Below are 15,980 nucleotides of genomic sequence, written 5' to 3' on the forward strand. Positions count from 1 at the left end.
AGTTTATAGTCTCCTCAGTGGTACCAGAAGTTACCGGCTTTTGGTATTACTGTGGGTTTAAGGTTAGAAATTATTCTTGTCACTTCTGACAAAAAAAAATACACTATAAAACCAAATAGGGAACTGTGGGGATATATAGCTGGCTGGCATACAACATTTGCAATCCACAGATTTATTGTGCACAGTAATCAATCTGTTAGACATGTCCGCGATGAAGATGTTTCTGATTATGCAGGCTTCTGGATAAAACTTTCCAATGAGTATGGGCGAGCGATCGTGTTTCTGGGAAACAAACAAACGGCCCGATGTCTTCTATGATCAAAGCAGACAAATTTTTTGAGACCCTAAATGGTAGATGCAGTAGGTAAACAATTTTCCCACGGATCAAAAACACACCAAAAAAAAAAAAGATAATTAAGCTCACCGACGCAATTCAGACCGCATCAATCAGGACATGAAATGCTATCCCTGTTCCTACCAGCCGCGCACGCCAAGGCATCAAAACAGATGCACAGCAGAGACATGCACACACCTGTATATACGCTAGTTTTTGGGATATGGTAGATTCAAAACTAACATAATAAGTCAAAACATACTTTTGTTATTGCTATTGAATGCCAGGATAATTAGGATGAGATAAGCTGGTATCATGAGATGAAGCATAATATATTACAGAAGACAGATGAGATTCAGGTTTTAGGATATTAGAGTTTTGCAGTTGTAGTAGAGGTGGCAATATAGATATAATTGATTTTGACTTAATAGATGGTGAATGAAATTTATCCGATCCATTTAATAAATGGATCTAGATGGATGGATCTAAATGGATTAAATAAAAATCAATTATCCATTTATAATTCATTTAAATATTTTGGTAATTTTTTTTTTATTAGATCCCTCGGTATGCAATAGCCACTTTGGGCCCTGACTAATCTAGAGTTGAGCCAAGTTGCACCCCATAAGAGGCGTAAGCTCTCCCAGCACCTGTTTCTCCATTCACAAGACTTGAACCCGAGACCCTGCTTAAGGGGAGTCCAGCGCCTTGCCAGTCAGATCAGGTACAGCACTTGGCCTAACAGCAAGGGTGATCCCTCTCGGATCTCAACATCAGATGAAACTTTCATCATGAAAGCATTTCCTTAAATGCATGCCACAATAGCACAAGACTGAAACATGATTATTAAATAAATGGATATATGTTTTTGTGGATAATTCATATAAATCCATTTAATTTAATGATTTTATTTTGATCAACCATTTAAAACCAATACTATAAATGGATAATCCAAATCCATTTAATTATGGATTATATGAATGGATAAATGGATCTCAATCCAAATTGCCACCTCTAATTTGTAGGTTTCTAGGACTTTGGTACAATGAGACAGGGTTCTACAGCATTGCATAGGTTTGGTATTCAGAATTTAATTTCCTTCCTGTTTTTTTTCAACAATAGCACTAACAATATTTAATAGCACTAATAGTACTTTTACCCTACTTATAAATAGGACCTAATTAGATTTTATTTTCGAACGAGAGCTAAAAGGAATCAAACCCCACCTCTAGCTCAAATTAATGCAATGTTTCACATGCCCCAGATTAAACAAGCAGGATTCAGATTTGACCTAATTTGTCACCAGGGAGTCTAACATTCTGTCCCCTAGCCAATTTTCCAGATTTTGTGCTTGACCTAATATGAACCGAGCACTCATCTAAATTTGACCTAATTTGAGGTTAATGCTTGTAGATTTATAGGATGCATATAAACCAATGCACACTACAGATCTCACCATTTGATAATTGAGATATCCATGTATTTACACATATATACAGCTCAAAACAATGGCTCATATCCCAAAAAGCTAAAGCAAGAAGTTTGTCAAAAACTATAGCGACGATAAACCTCTTATGATATGATATGACCATTCTTCTGAATTCAGGACGAGACCGCAGGTAAGCCTACTTAGCCTTTCAAAACCGGGTAAACCAAGAATACTCGGGCCACCAAAATACTTAGATTGCATTTCAACAATGTGAATATTTTGACAGAATTCTTCCGCGTCTTCTATAACTACTCGTAAGAACATTCACACTTTCTATGTCCCGCTCTTCTTCTGATGCAGCAACCGCCTTGCTGGGATTAGCTTTGATGTTTGTATTACTGGGAGATTCTACCTCCAGATCGTAAAAGGCCACAGTTGTGGCTTCACAGGAAAGAGGATTTTCGTTATCATTGGTATCAAACCTCCCATTTTCCTCCACAGAATCTTCAACAACACAGCAATCAAGTTCCTCTCTTGACATTGAAGAAGTATCATTCTTTTTGTCCCTAGCTTCAGAATCTAGAACATGTAGCACCCTCGGGACAACAGCTTCTTCGTCCTGCATCTCTAATGAATTTAGGGACTTGACATCCAAAATTTCCACATCCTCGTAATCAAGATGCATAGAAATTTGCTTGACACTGGCAACTGCTTGCCTGTCCACTGATGCTGTTTGCTCCCAAGGTGCTTCCTCTTCCTGCTTCCAAAATAAGAATGCTAAGAGACTGAAAGTTGGCACTGCAGTATTTCTTAGTTGCGACATGGTGTCAAGGTTATATGCATAAGATTATGACCAGGTCCTCAACCAGTCAACTTGAACAAACTACTTGCTTGCCCTCTGGCTATGGCAGCAGCACATTAATGAACTTGTGATTGACCCGGTTAATCTTAATCATTCAAGGCACATAATCCATTTCTCTCCATCTCACCACCACCACCCCAGCAGGCGGGACAAATGAAAATGACAGAGCCCGTCAGTGGCCTCTTGCCTATCCTCTAAATTACAAAAGGGGAATAAAACAACGAAAGAACATGATAGAAAAGGATACAATATCAACCAAGCCTTAGCATATGCTTTTAAGGGACTAATTTACAGCCAAAAAAGATGTGTTTGGTTCACATAATAGAAAAATCAGTTATAAAAAACCAACCGCAAACTAGGCGCTTTTCGGTTGTTAATCCAATTTTCAACTACGATACTAAAACCTACCCTATATACAAGACCATTCTTCAGTCTAGTATGCATTGAATCAAGCCAAAATCATTTACACCATTCTTTTCTTAAATCACGCACAACAGCCCAGCTGTATTGTCTTTTAATGAGTTTATCAAGCATCAATTTGTGTAACCGCCTCGCAGTTTTAAAGCTTCATTTTGCAGCATGCAGAGCTCGTCCTTTTTTAAGTAGAAGAAATGCACGTTATCATAACTAAAATCATTTACCTCTATCGGTGACATGTTATTGCAGATCTGATCATGTGGTTCTGATTTCCCATGAAATTGATGAGTTTGCTTTGCAACAGACCCTGCTGTATGTCCTTCACCCAAAATATCCCCACGAATAAAATTTGGTCGACCTAAAGGCTGCAGATATTCCATAGGATTTGCTGCCTGTGATGTTTCAGGAGTCTCTTCATCAGCATGTGGAGCAGAGTAACCACCCCTGCATGCTTCTTTCCCATCACACGTTTCCAGAAGAGATTCATCACTAACTTCTCCCTCAACCATATAATGTGAAGAATATTGAGGTTCATTGGCAACTGCAGAATTTTTATGAGCATTGTCATTGGAAACTTTGTAGATTAGTTTTTTGATGTAATCACGTCTGCTAGAAGCTTCTGCAGGATGGAACCATTCCTTGTTGAGCTGAAAAAATGAACAGATAAAATAACTCTCCAGATCAAAGAAACAGATTAAGAATTTTTGGAAATAGATTTAACTGCTAAAACAGAAAAATTAAGGATAAGGCAGCAAGGGAATTAAGGGATCTTGAAAACATTAACCACTTCTTTAAATTTGCAAGGGTGTAACTGAACCCAAAATCTGAAGTGTTGCACTCATATATCTGTTGACTTCAAATTCTATATAGCCAAGAGGACTAACAACGCCACTCTAGTTAATATGAATATAAACAATAAAGAAACAGGCTCATGTACATGCAGCAGCGCTGGACCTGTAACCGAATTTAAAACGGCGAACAATCTCAACTGTGCAGGTAATGTTAAAACAAGGTAATTTAGAAACAAGAAATCTGAGACCACAGCTTATGACATCACATTTTGAAAGAATCGGTTGAACCAGAAGACAGAATTAGAGGAAACTGATGATATGTCCGCAGGTATGTACCTGACGATACTTGGAAGTTAAAAATAGCAGTAATCAGATTTTGTCAGGCCAACAAAACTGATTAACTATTAAACAGTGGCTCCATATCAAATAGACTTGCTGCTAGAAGAATAGTTACCTGATGCCTTGAATTATACTCATAATTTTTAAAAGTTACTCAATGTAACAGACAGAATTCCTCAGGTACCGCACCAAAGACTTGAAGAGATTAGAATTAGCTTGATGTTATCCACCATTACTGATTATCAGGAAAGAGTTTTTGTAGAAAGAGAAAGTAATTTTTGAAGTAGAATGAGTACAGAAACAACTAAAGGTACTGATACAGTTTCTTCCCTTCCAACTGGAAAGTACAAATTGATTTCTTACGTCATTAATGGCTATGGAGGCCATTTGAGCAACTTCTGCAATATCCACCGTTCAAAGAATAAACTTAAGTATTACAACAACCAAAATGACAAAATTCAAAAAATAAACTGAGGGTCCCATTTCAATTTGATTTTAGACAAGGGAGGCATAAATTCAGCATCAAATATTTAAAAAGGGACAACTCACAAAGTTAGAAGCTTCAGTGTTAGGATTGAAGTTTACTGGAGCTTGCTGCAGAAAGCGTTCCACATAATAAAGGAGGAAAAGACCACAATCAAATGAGTTTTCCTGCTGTGGCAGCTGAACCAAAACACCATGAGAATTTTGTCTAGGATACATGCTCTACAAAATATGTGGAAGGAACAAGGAAAAACAAAAAGAAAAACAAAAATAAATTCCAAAAGAGAAACCTCAAGGCAAGCCAGACATGTCTACTCTAGCAAACAATGTTAAAAAGTTGACCAAAAATCTACACAAAATTGACCCAATTGAATTATGTGCACTTTCTTTCCCCATTGCACTCCAATTTCACAAATCCTAAACTCCCTGCCTCACACATCAGATGACTTATTTCAATTCAACACAAGTTCTATGGATAAGTTCAGATCAAGAGATGTTTTTATACAAAATTTCTAAAAGCAAGCAGTATATTATAGATTAAAGACTCCCAGAAAGGAAAGTAATCACTATCTAATTGGAGTAAGAAAGAAAGCAAGACAGTCATCATGGAGGGCAGAGTAATAAATTTTCTTAGCCATATTCTTTGAATTTTCAGCATTGGATAAGTTTATAGCATAAAGTAAGAAATGACATGCGACTTTGACTTTATCTTTGATCATTGCCAAAGACTAGGACCTTCTGTCCACAAAGAGCAGGCATAAGAAAGATCACAAACCATTGAGTCATCCCATTACATGATAAAAGTTATTCCATAATCAGGAAATTTATCCATCCAACGCCTTACCTGAATTGAAGAGCTAAAGATGCATGAGCAGTCAAACTAGAAAGGAAAACTTAGGAAAAAATCCAGTTGTTTTTGGCTACTGGAGGTAATAAAAATTGGTGGGGTGCAAGGAGATAATAAATATTGGTGAGGGTGGAAGGACATAATAAATATTGGTGTGGGAGCAAGGAAACAAACAAGATCAACAGCAAACACATGCTTATAAGAATAATCAAAAATAGGCACACACATTTGCACGTGCAAGCACAGACATATTCACTATTATGTTTAGCTATATGCATGTAGCATAAAAACAGTCTTCACTTGCCGTTTCTGTTACAAAATTCTAATTAAAGACAATATGCAAGAAAGATACTTCAGAAGAAAAATAATTCAGTTTCATCTAAAAGATACTTTCAAGAAAGACTTTCAAATTTCTTATGTAATCAGGAAGAAGAAATATAAGAATCAGGCTGTACACCCAATCATCCTGATTCTCATTCCTCTTTGTGGATTTAATGATATAATCTAAAGGAAGGTATCTGCACATGAGAGAATGTGCGAGAGAGAGAGAGAGAGAGAGAACCTTCAGACTGATAAATGGTAAGTTCAAAAAATTGGTTGGAACTTCTTCAGATAGCTCAACGTGCCTCTCTCTCCACTCTTCCAACAAGTAACTGTAATTTCATTGAAGAGAACAAAAATTAAAATTGCGAATCTTTAGTCTCAGACATACACATGCAACCACAAAAGCGATCTAAAACAAACAAATAGGGGCAGAACGTAAACCAAATAGTTTACACAAACATGACAGAAGAACTTTAACCATACAAAGATTTCATTGATCTCTAAAATATTCGACATATTTTCTTGTTGGAAGTTTAAAATATGAAAACTGTGGGCTAATTCCTTTTTCTCTTCTCCTGTCAAAAAGATACCCATTGCCAATTTAGTGACCAAATTCCTAATAAAGCAACAAACCAGATACTCATTGCATTGTCATTTAGTTATTACAATGACTTTTGCAATTTAAACAATACACACAGATACTTATTGCATTGTCATTTAGTTATTACCAGATACTTATTGCCAATTTAGTGACCAAATTCCTAATAAAGCAACATACCAGATACTTATTGCATTGTCATTTAGTTAATACAATGACTTTTGCAATTTAAACAATACACACAGGTGGTTTGTACATGATCCTGTTACACATCAAAATTTGATAATTAAAGCAGGCTGTTGGTAGTCTGGCGAAAAAAGCAATAAGAAGAAAAATAGGCATTTGGCTACTGGAGGGTATTCAGTGCCAGCTAATTAACCAATTATTTTTTCATCACAATTTTAGCTGAAAATATTTTACATATGGAACTTCCTTCTTGTGAAAATGAGTAATTCATTGCTCAGATAGAGAAAAGGAGATCACGATGGGAACAATGAAAATGAACCCAACCATGAAGCCTAAATGGAAAACAGTGTCCACAATCTGCAAGATGGAGTCTTGAGTTAGAGACCTAGAGCATTGCATAAAAATGGACATCTGGAATGCGCAATAATGCATTACACACTCAGAGGGACCGTCCATTTACATCAACAACACCATGTCATTGCTCCCCAATAACTATAACCAACTTACGTTTGGAAAAGATTCTTGAGGCCTCTATGGATTCCTCTGATAGAGTCCATGTGTAAAATACATGGAACTTTGGATGACTTATCCACCACTTCACCTATAAAAGTTTTCAACGATCGACTTAGAGATAACTGCATTAACACAAACCAAAAGAAGGGGGGAAAAGGAAATGTACCTTTATAGTAAGCCGCTTCGCCAGGGTGACAGACAACAATCAAACTCCAATGTAGACTGCTATGAAGGTAAGTTATGTGTTTTAGAAACCATTAACATAATAAACATTGAAATTGTTTGATAACTACTTTCTGACCTGAAGTTTACAGGAATAAATAAGTAATCTTTTTCAAATAGATTCACTTTTCTTGTCCACTTATGAACACGTTGAAACGCTGCTCTTCCTTCACAAGCTGTAGATCGGTCTTTGTCTAGATCAGCCAGCTTTCTAAAGAAAAAACTGTTGAAAAAATGGAATCTATGCTTCTCTTCTGGTTCAATCTTCTGCTCAAGGTATCTGCCAATAAGTCATATTTTACAGGTTCTGCTTCTCCAAAAACATCGAAACAGGAAGTAAAGTCCAATTGTTTATCATATTGTCAATCACTGTATGCAACCAACTAGTAGAATGGTCGATGTCATCAGTGTCAAAATTAAGAAACATAATCATTAGCGTCAAAATTAAGAAACATAAGTTCTCGGCACATACTGGTAATTCTACGAGGTAATCGACATCTAACATTCCAATAAAGTTTATAGGCAACACAGTCATGTTGAAAAATGAAAGCCTCGTACAAGTAAATCAGCTCAGGGAGAAAAAGGAAATAGTCATACAAGTCGTAGTTTTGCAGCAACATCCTAGCAGTCTGCCTGACGCTCACTTATAATACGAGAGTACATTCTCTACGCATGCCCAGGGTCGCACTTTTGCCGTTAGAGGTGCTCAATTTAAGATTCTGCTGCACTATTGCATGACTATCAGTTTTTGTCAAATTGAGAGATTGATTGTTTCAGACTTTGTCCAAAAGAACTCTTTTAAGGCCTTGGTTTTCCTGACATGCATCTTAGCCTCAAGACAGTTCAGCAAACATATACTTGCTACCAAATCCCTCATATCAATCACATTACCAACAAAAACTTTTCAAAAAGCTTAATTTCCCAAAGCAATTCAACTTTTGACTTAAATCAGTAAGCAAAACGCAACTGATTTTACTTTAAAAGAAACTTCTAACGCGACTAAATAGATTCAGAAATATGCTAGTCGGCAAACCAAAAATATTATGAAAATCCTGACAAGCAACAGCTTATAGAAATTAAAGTTAAGCAGTGAAAATGTCCATAATACATATCCAAACGTTACTACCTTATTACTGGAAATTATTGTTTTATATTGATATAAACAACTAGTTTTTCCAAAAAGCTTTAATCTGTAAATTCATTTCCAATTATTTTACCAACTGTTTGATATTTTTCCCAATAATAAGCACTAAAAAATGTTGTGTGACATTGTCAAGTAACAAGCCACGTTATTCATGAATTCCTAGATATCAATCTCAGTGCTAAAAATGAGTAAAGAAAACCAAATACATATAGATAAGGGGAGATTGAACAACCAAATTGAAGTTTTCACTCAAAACTTACTTGACATAAAAGTCGATAATAGTGTCATTGATGAAAGTAGCTGGCTGCAATAGGTCAATATCTTTTTTGCTAATTAAAACGGCATCTGGATCCCCTTGTGGATAGATAATATCTTCAAAGAAGTCACTAGAGTTGCAGCCACAAAAATTCAAGCAACACATAATAAGCAGAGTGAAACCTTTAATTTCAGTGCCAAAGAAAATACAGCAAATTGATATATAGCTGACATGCATATGAAAGATATTAACTGGTATCAGATGCATCTTAATGGAAAACTTTCGCCAACATATCTAATGCTAAAGGTCATGTAGCAAATTGATGAACAACAACCAAAATTAATCAAAGACCAGGTAAGACCATTTTAAGTTTCATCCCAAATTTTCCACAAGAATAAGGAAGTCACACTACTGACTACCATAAGAAAACCATGTTAGTTGAATGCATAGGGTTCTCGCACATTCCAACGCAAAAATGCACACAGCTGAGCAACTTAAGTTGCAAAGGGAAATAGACATTAAACACAAATTTGAGAAAAAGATGGCTTCTAATTGATTATCATCCACTTGATAAGTTTCCACTAGTATCATACAACTCAAGAGAGAAAAACAGATGCTAAATATATTCCAATACGTAGGAGTACAGTTCACACGAAGGGGAAAAAAACATGGATGGTATATCAAGCCATGCTTTTGATTGTGCGCAACAAAATAAAAAATATAGTTCTTATGTGACTTTAGTTCTACTTTCATAATCTAAAGTACCAATCAATTCAAAACAGATGCCACAAAATGTCTGATCACTCATTTGTAAAGCTCTGACTATGCACACTCTACTAAAATCTTTGATGCTAAGCACTCAACAGGACAAGTTTAAGAGCACGCTTCCGATGTTTACTAAACTAACCTAAGAGAAACTATCCAGAAAAGTCAATAAAGGGAAGCGCAGTCTATTTCCCCAAGTTATGCTGACATCTTAAAGCAGTTCACAACTACTGAAAGACCAAACGGAGGACCAGGGAATTTTATTCCTCTAAAATGATCTAAAACTAGGATAGCATAGTGATCAACTACCAATTCAATCAGATGGAACAAACTAAAAGCATCACAACTATATGAGAATAGTCGAGAATACTAAAATCTAAATTAATAGAACAGAAAACAGGTAGAAGTTTTTGTTCATCAATAAGAGATGTAAGATATATTAACAATTTAAAGATGAAAATAGGCTCTTACTTAGGAAAACAATCCCTTGAAAAAGACATCGACTTCTGCTCAAGACAAGGAAATTCATTCTGCAGAGGATCAATACTGGGGGTTTGAAAGGAGGGGGGGGGGGAGGGGGGAAGAAACATGTGTCAGATTTAAAATTAAAAATAATGAATCCTGTAAACATAGTAACAATATCCTAGAGAATCCATGAACTCCAGAATGACAAGAATAAAATGAATGACAATACAGTACAACTGAACTACATTCCTTGAATATGACCTGAAGATGAACAGACGTGAAATTAATGGAAAAACGAAGCCAGGTGTCGAACAGTGACTATGTTGGCACTAAAGAAAGAGGCATAATGTTTTTGTAAGAAAGTTTCTTAAAGGAAGTCATGTTTCAACTAATTCGTGGAAGCACTTCTTGTCTCATATTCAATATAAAGGCCAAGACCACATGACAGAAGATGTGCTTTGAGAACCATTACAATCCTACATCAAACTCCTAGTGCAATTCTCAGGGTTGGGAGAAGATGATTTAAAGCTGAATTCAATAATAAGATGCAACTAGCTAGCTATATGCTCAGAAATGCCAATGCAAACCATTATAGTTTAGCCAGTTTGCCCAGGAAGACGGGTGCTTAAAAGGTAAGTAGAATTTGACCTTTTCTTAAAGCAAAGAGACCAAAAGCTCCCAGCAACCAACAAAAATCTGGAAATGACTGTAGGAATAAACTGGCAAACATAGCATACTTACTCTACAACAGTACACCAAGAAGCCTTGTATATCACATCCAGAGATTCAATTGTTTGTTGTTTCTCAGACCACTGAGGGTCATTGACAGCAAATTTTAACTTCACAATGCCTGTTTAATTGCAGACGTGGAAAATACAGATTATCATGAACAAGTGAAATACCATCCAAAAAATTTGCAGATATCAAATATGATTATTGAATAGAACATGAGGGACAAATAGAAATCAAAATGCTCAGACAAGCATTTTGCTATGCAACATGCCAATCATTCTCCAAAGTACCAGCTATAAACTTTCAAAATGGACATCCTCATTATTTCTGCTTAAAAGGAAAAACTTTAGCAGCAAAAAGCAAGCAGCAGGATGAAGCAGGGCTCTCTAGACCACCACAAGAGGGGAAAAGACACAGAACCAAAATTCTTGATGTTTGAAGGATGCAAATTGAGTAGTACAATCTTAATTTCAAATTAACAAATACTGTTAAAACCCACTCCACCTCAATATACACGGTAAGCTCACTCATTAAGCGCATAATACAAAAAGAAACAGGTACAGCAAGCAGGCATAGAGATGATTGAAATTTTCAGAGTGCTTGCAAAAGGCTCATTTTTCATCTTTTGAAATAAGGACTTACTTCTAAATGTATGGAGAATATCTGACCCAGAGGATGCACTAACCCGTGGAAAAATGAGTCAAAAAGCAGTGGTAAGGGGGTGGAAAACATCTTAGTCCCCCTTTTCTTAGTTCTGACAAAGAAGGAACAAAGCCCTTTTACAACTAGATATACTGTGCTTAATTGATCCAATTTAACCTCGTATTTTATCAAACAGACAGACAAGGAGCAGAATAAGCAGAAGTTCTTAAAGCGAAGCAAGAATGACTTTGTATCAAATAATCATAAACTTGTAATCTGAAGGCCAACCATCTAAACAGAATAAAGATGATCAATAGGCAAGCAATTCATAAAAAGGCAAAAACCTGGAAATCTGCTGTCAATTTCAGCTGCATTTTCATCCTCACATTTTACATAGAGGTCCAATATAGCAGTTTCAACCTAAATTTGAAAAAGAAAAACAGCTGAGATAAACAGGATAGGACCTTCTGATTCTTAATTCCAGATTTACAGAAAGCAAAACTGCATTTAATGGAAGGCCATTTACAACTCACTTCTCTACACCAGAGCGAACTGATTTTTACAAGATGATTAATCGACCAGTTAAAATGAAAAGATCTCTTTGTTCCAAAAAGAGTTGACCCTTCTAGCTTAATGGATCTGCTAGAAAATGTCAACTGAGAAGTAGTAGAGTGCATATGCCCCCAGATAATGCAATCAGGTTTAACAATGACAGCTGCTTCCTGCAAATAAAGGAAAAAAAATTGAAAAGTAGATAATATCAGAAGAGAAAACGGGGTCACAGCAATAAACAATATAAAAAAAGAGGCAACAACATAAATCAAGTGAATTCCAATGTACCATAACTACAATTGCAAAGGGCACAAGAGCAAATGAATGTAATGCTAGAAAAGTAATTCCTATCAGCCTCAATCACCAATTTGCAAAGTTATGAAGGATTCACATTAAATAAAAACTATGTACTGTCAGTACTCTCTCAGAACTTTTACATAGTAAACCCCTCGTCTGTTACAAATTGCGTAAAACTCATATGATTAAACAATTTAGTTACCTTGGCAAAAAAGAAAAAAGGGAGAAAGTTTTTCTTAGCCCAGGAAAAAGCTCTTACATAGATGAATATTACAATTAACTTGCTAGATGATAGAGTTAAGTCAAAGATATCATAATTGATGCATTCCATACTCAACTCAATTTCAAGAGAACTATTCGGCAGGGGTGAAACACTAAGAAAGCTATTACGTACTCAAGAATTTGGCTTTGTAAAAGCTCATATGAGATTGCAGCGTAGGTAATCAAACTAAGTCTAGCTCAACCTGAAATTTACGTGTAATAGAATCAGGATAAACCATGGTTGACTCTCTGCCTTAGATCATAGAAGCCTCATCCCATCTGTACTCAGGCTCAAAAATAATCAAGTCAAAACAAAAATACAATTTTCACACTCATTAAAATTTAAAAACTTGAATATAGTAGTCTTTGGGTAATTAAGGCTGCTTTATGAACCTAATATTAGGGGGTCCAATTGGACACGTCAAGCAACAGATTCAAAAGTCAATTCAAGCGTGATGATCATCTTAACTGACCTCGTTCAAACGCACCGTCTAACAATCATAATAATCGATTTAGCCACAAAGTAGTGTTGCAAGCTAGCCAATAAGAACCTATTCCACAAAGGAGAAAACACCGCTTTCGAAAAACAACTGTTTCTCGACCCAAAGATTCTAAGTAGTGAATCTTTTTCAAATTTAGTTTCTTCTTGTAAAACTAAATGGAGCAGAATTTTACTTTCTCTTGTTGGATCAAAGGAAACCTACACTGTCATGATTCAGTGGCTGCTCTTCACATGAACCTGCAATAGGATAAACACATGGAAAATCATGTAGCAGACAAGCAAAATTAGTTTCTGAGTTGAGAAAAGAGTTTGAAAGGCAGTAACATGAAGATGCCAAAGTTCAAGAAACAAAACCTTCATCTCCTGCAGAATCTGAGGAAGAAATTGATGACACACATTTATTTCCGAGATCATCATCTGAATCTAGACAGATAGGCTCATTACGCAGAACCTCATCACTACCTTGCTCATCCTCTGAATCTACAAAAAGTGGTATATTCTGCAGGAGTCATAAACTGAGCGTTATGTACATCTAGTCGAAATATTGCTCCGGTGCAAATAACCAAATAACTTAGACAGATACAATGAGCTAGAATTTGACGGGGAGAAAATTTTTTAAGTTTGTTATCATTGACTCTTACTCCAGGTTTTCTGTCTTTCCAAGTGCAGTATCTTTCACCAGGAAAAGCACACTTGGAATGAACCAATAGTTGATAATCTGAACGACCAGATACAGATGTATCCACCTTACAAATTCTCTCTCCCATGGCATCAAAGCAACTGTCAATATCCACCGGCTTAATTTCAAAATTCTCTTCAATAGTCTTAGTTCCTTGGGTAACTACAGCAAAATTGTAAGGAAATGAGTTCAATTCATTGATACATATAAGTTCAAAGATTAAAGAGAAAAAAAAAAACAATCAGAGATTTTAGAGCTAAAACTAGAGGAAAGACAGAGACAAAATGACAAAGCAATTGAATAAAAAGTTGATGTTTGCAAAAGATAAAAAAATCAAGAACAGTCTCACATTCAGTATTTTGCGTTTACAAAAATAAAAGATAAATGCTGAGTTTTGTATACAACCAACATTTATGTACCACAAGCCCTAAAATCTTCTCTACATCACCTAGATCCTTAGTTATTAGCTAATTAAATTCTCAGTGGCATATAGCTTCAAAATTTACCAAAAAGTAATCTCACATCACAGAATTGTGAATGACAACATTTCATTCCGAACCTTGTCTAAGTTGATCAAGCAGCCAATTAATAACTCTTGTCCAAGTTAACCACGGATCCGGTAAGCACTATTTTATGTACTTAGAACAGCTTAAATCCACATTAACCCTTTTCTAGATTCATAATGAACCCTTATGACACGTAAAGCATGCTGGTGGGTTCAGTACTTAAGGTGAAAATGCGCGGATGCTGTTCTAAGATGATATTGGTCAGTCAATGTCATAACATGGAAATACAACAAAATACACCATTCACAGCTACACTAATAAGCAACAGTCTAAAATAGCATTCTAGTCTCTCCCATAGAGAGCTTCAATACTTTGAAGAGCTCATTGTTGTATTTCCTAGATGGTCCATCTTCACTCCATTTCATCACGATTGAATACAAACAAAGCACGTTTAGTTGTGATAGAGTTGCATCAAAATTTGGTTAGAGATGAGTAACGGAAATGCTCTTACGTGATTCGGGATTTGATTGGAACCTCCAAGGGAATACACTCCTAATTTGTAGAAAAAGGGCATTAACATGAATTCCACCAATAGTTTCTGCATAATAACATCATCCTTGATGGCATTTAATTGCTTAAATAGACTCATCGTGCTGTCCTCAAAATTGCCAGTAATAATCCCCTCCCCGAAGTTCAGAGAAATGCAAATGAATTAAAAAACTTATTTGCACTGAAAAAACCCCCCGTGTGAGTTTGGGCTTTACTGAGCCCAGCCTTTTACGAGCTTTCCAGTAACTACATTAGACACAAGCAAAATTGTATACCAAAATATTACCACACAAGTCAACACCAAAAAAAAAAAAGAAAGAAAGAAAAGAAAATCAGATAAGAATCAAAACAATAATGTCTCCACATCCGAATTCCAAAAGAAAAAATTCTTCAGAAAACATTGATATATATCATAAAATATATGACCCAAAAAAGGCAATGGTCTAGGCCGGGAACGTACAGGATCGGAGGAAGCAGTGTTTATCGACAGGAGAATAGGAGAATTTATTTTGGTTGGAGTTAGGGATTTTTGTTTTGAATTTTGACAGAATTTTTTGGGAATCCTTCTCGACCTGATGGTCTTCGCAGTCGAAATCATAGACCGATAATTTATTCTTGTTGATTGAATTGTTGTTGCTTTTGTTGCTGCTGCTCTTGCTCGGCTTCACCATTGGAGAAGTGATCACTGCCGAGGAGAGTAGATTTTTTCTTTTTTCCGCTTCCTTTTGGGACGTTAGAAAATAGCAAGGTGAACGAGGGCTTTAAGTTTGGGTCGTTAGAAATTGAACGAGGGTTTTAATGTTCGGATAGTAAATTATTTGAAATATTTTATTTTTAAAAAAAATATTATGTAGAAGATTGATTATATTTATGAAAGAAACAATTCAAATGGATATACGGATGTCGTCCATTTGCTTCCATTAGAAGATTGATACACATAGTATGTATTTTTCCTTGTTTCATCCTCGAAATACTAAATCCATAAATGAGCACTAAAGTTAGTTCATATATCCCCGCAAAACCACTACTAATCAATCTTTTTTTTGGCCCGCATTATCCAAGAAATTAAGATTGTGTTTGGATTGCATTTTTCATGATTTTTCATGGAAAAATTACTGTAACGATTTGATATATGTGAGAAAAAATATTATAGGAAAATGTGATTATGAAAATTATGTAATTTTTCGACGAAAAACAGCAATCCAAACAAGGCCTAAAAAAGCTTAAAAAAAAGGAGGGATCGACATATACAACTCAAGAGGCATTATCACGGAATTGGAGATGA

The 15,980-nt window shown here is 35.7% G+C and overlaps 1 protein-coding gene across 4 annotated transcripts; it reads right to left on the reverse strand.

Annotated features, from left to right (window-relative positions):
- Positions 1-1,763: 1,763 nt before the first annotated feature.
- Positions 1,764-15,502, reverse strand: LOC140035170 (probable ubiquitin-like-specific protease 2B). 4 transcript variants are annotated; one of them, XM_072074986.1, is made up of 16 exons: positions 15,156-15,502; positions 13,708-13,802; positions 13,316-13,460; positions 13,164-13,198; positions 11,883-12,071; positions 11,694-11,769; positions 10,717-10,825; positions 9,982-10,056; positions 8,750-8,875; positions 7,425-7,625; positions 7,290-7,345; positions 7,118-7,211; positions 6,065-6,155; positions 4,722-4,835; positions 3,267-3,689; positions 1,764-2,520 (listed from the first exon to the last, which is right to left on the reverse strand). In XM_072074986.1, the coding sequence occupies exons 1-16, from the start codon at positions 15,364-15,366 to the stop codon at positions 2,026-2,028; spliced, it is 2,535 nt and encodes an 844-aa protein (XP_071931087.1). In that variant the 5' UTR covers positions 15,367-15,502; the 3' UTR covers positions 1,764-2,025. The 4 variants fall into 4 exon arrangements, with proteins under 4 accessions (XP_071931087.1, XP_071931086.1, XP_071931088.1 ...); XM_072074985.1 differs by having other exon boundaries at positions 13,603-13,802; XM_072074987.1 differs by lacking the exon at positions 15,156-15,502 and adding an exon at positions 14,658-15,088 and having other exon boundaries at positions 13,603-13,802.
- Between the last annotated feature and the right edge of the window lie 478 nt (positions 15,503-15,980).

The sequence above is a fragment of the Coffea arabica genome, chromosome 2c (genome assembly GCF_036785885.1).
Source record: "Coffea arabica cultivar ET-39 chromosome 2c, Coffea Arabica ET-39 HiFi, whole genome shotgun sequence".
Lineage (NCBI taxonomy): Eukaryota > Viridiplantae > Streptophyta > Magnoliopsida > Gentianales > Rubiaceae > Coffea > Coffea arabica.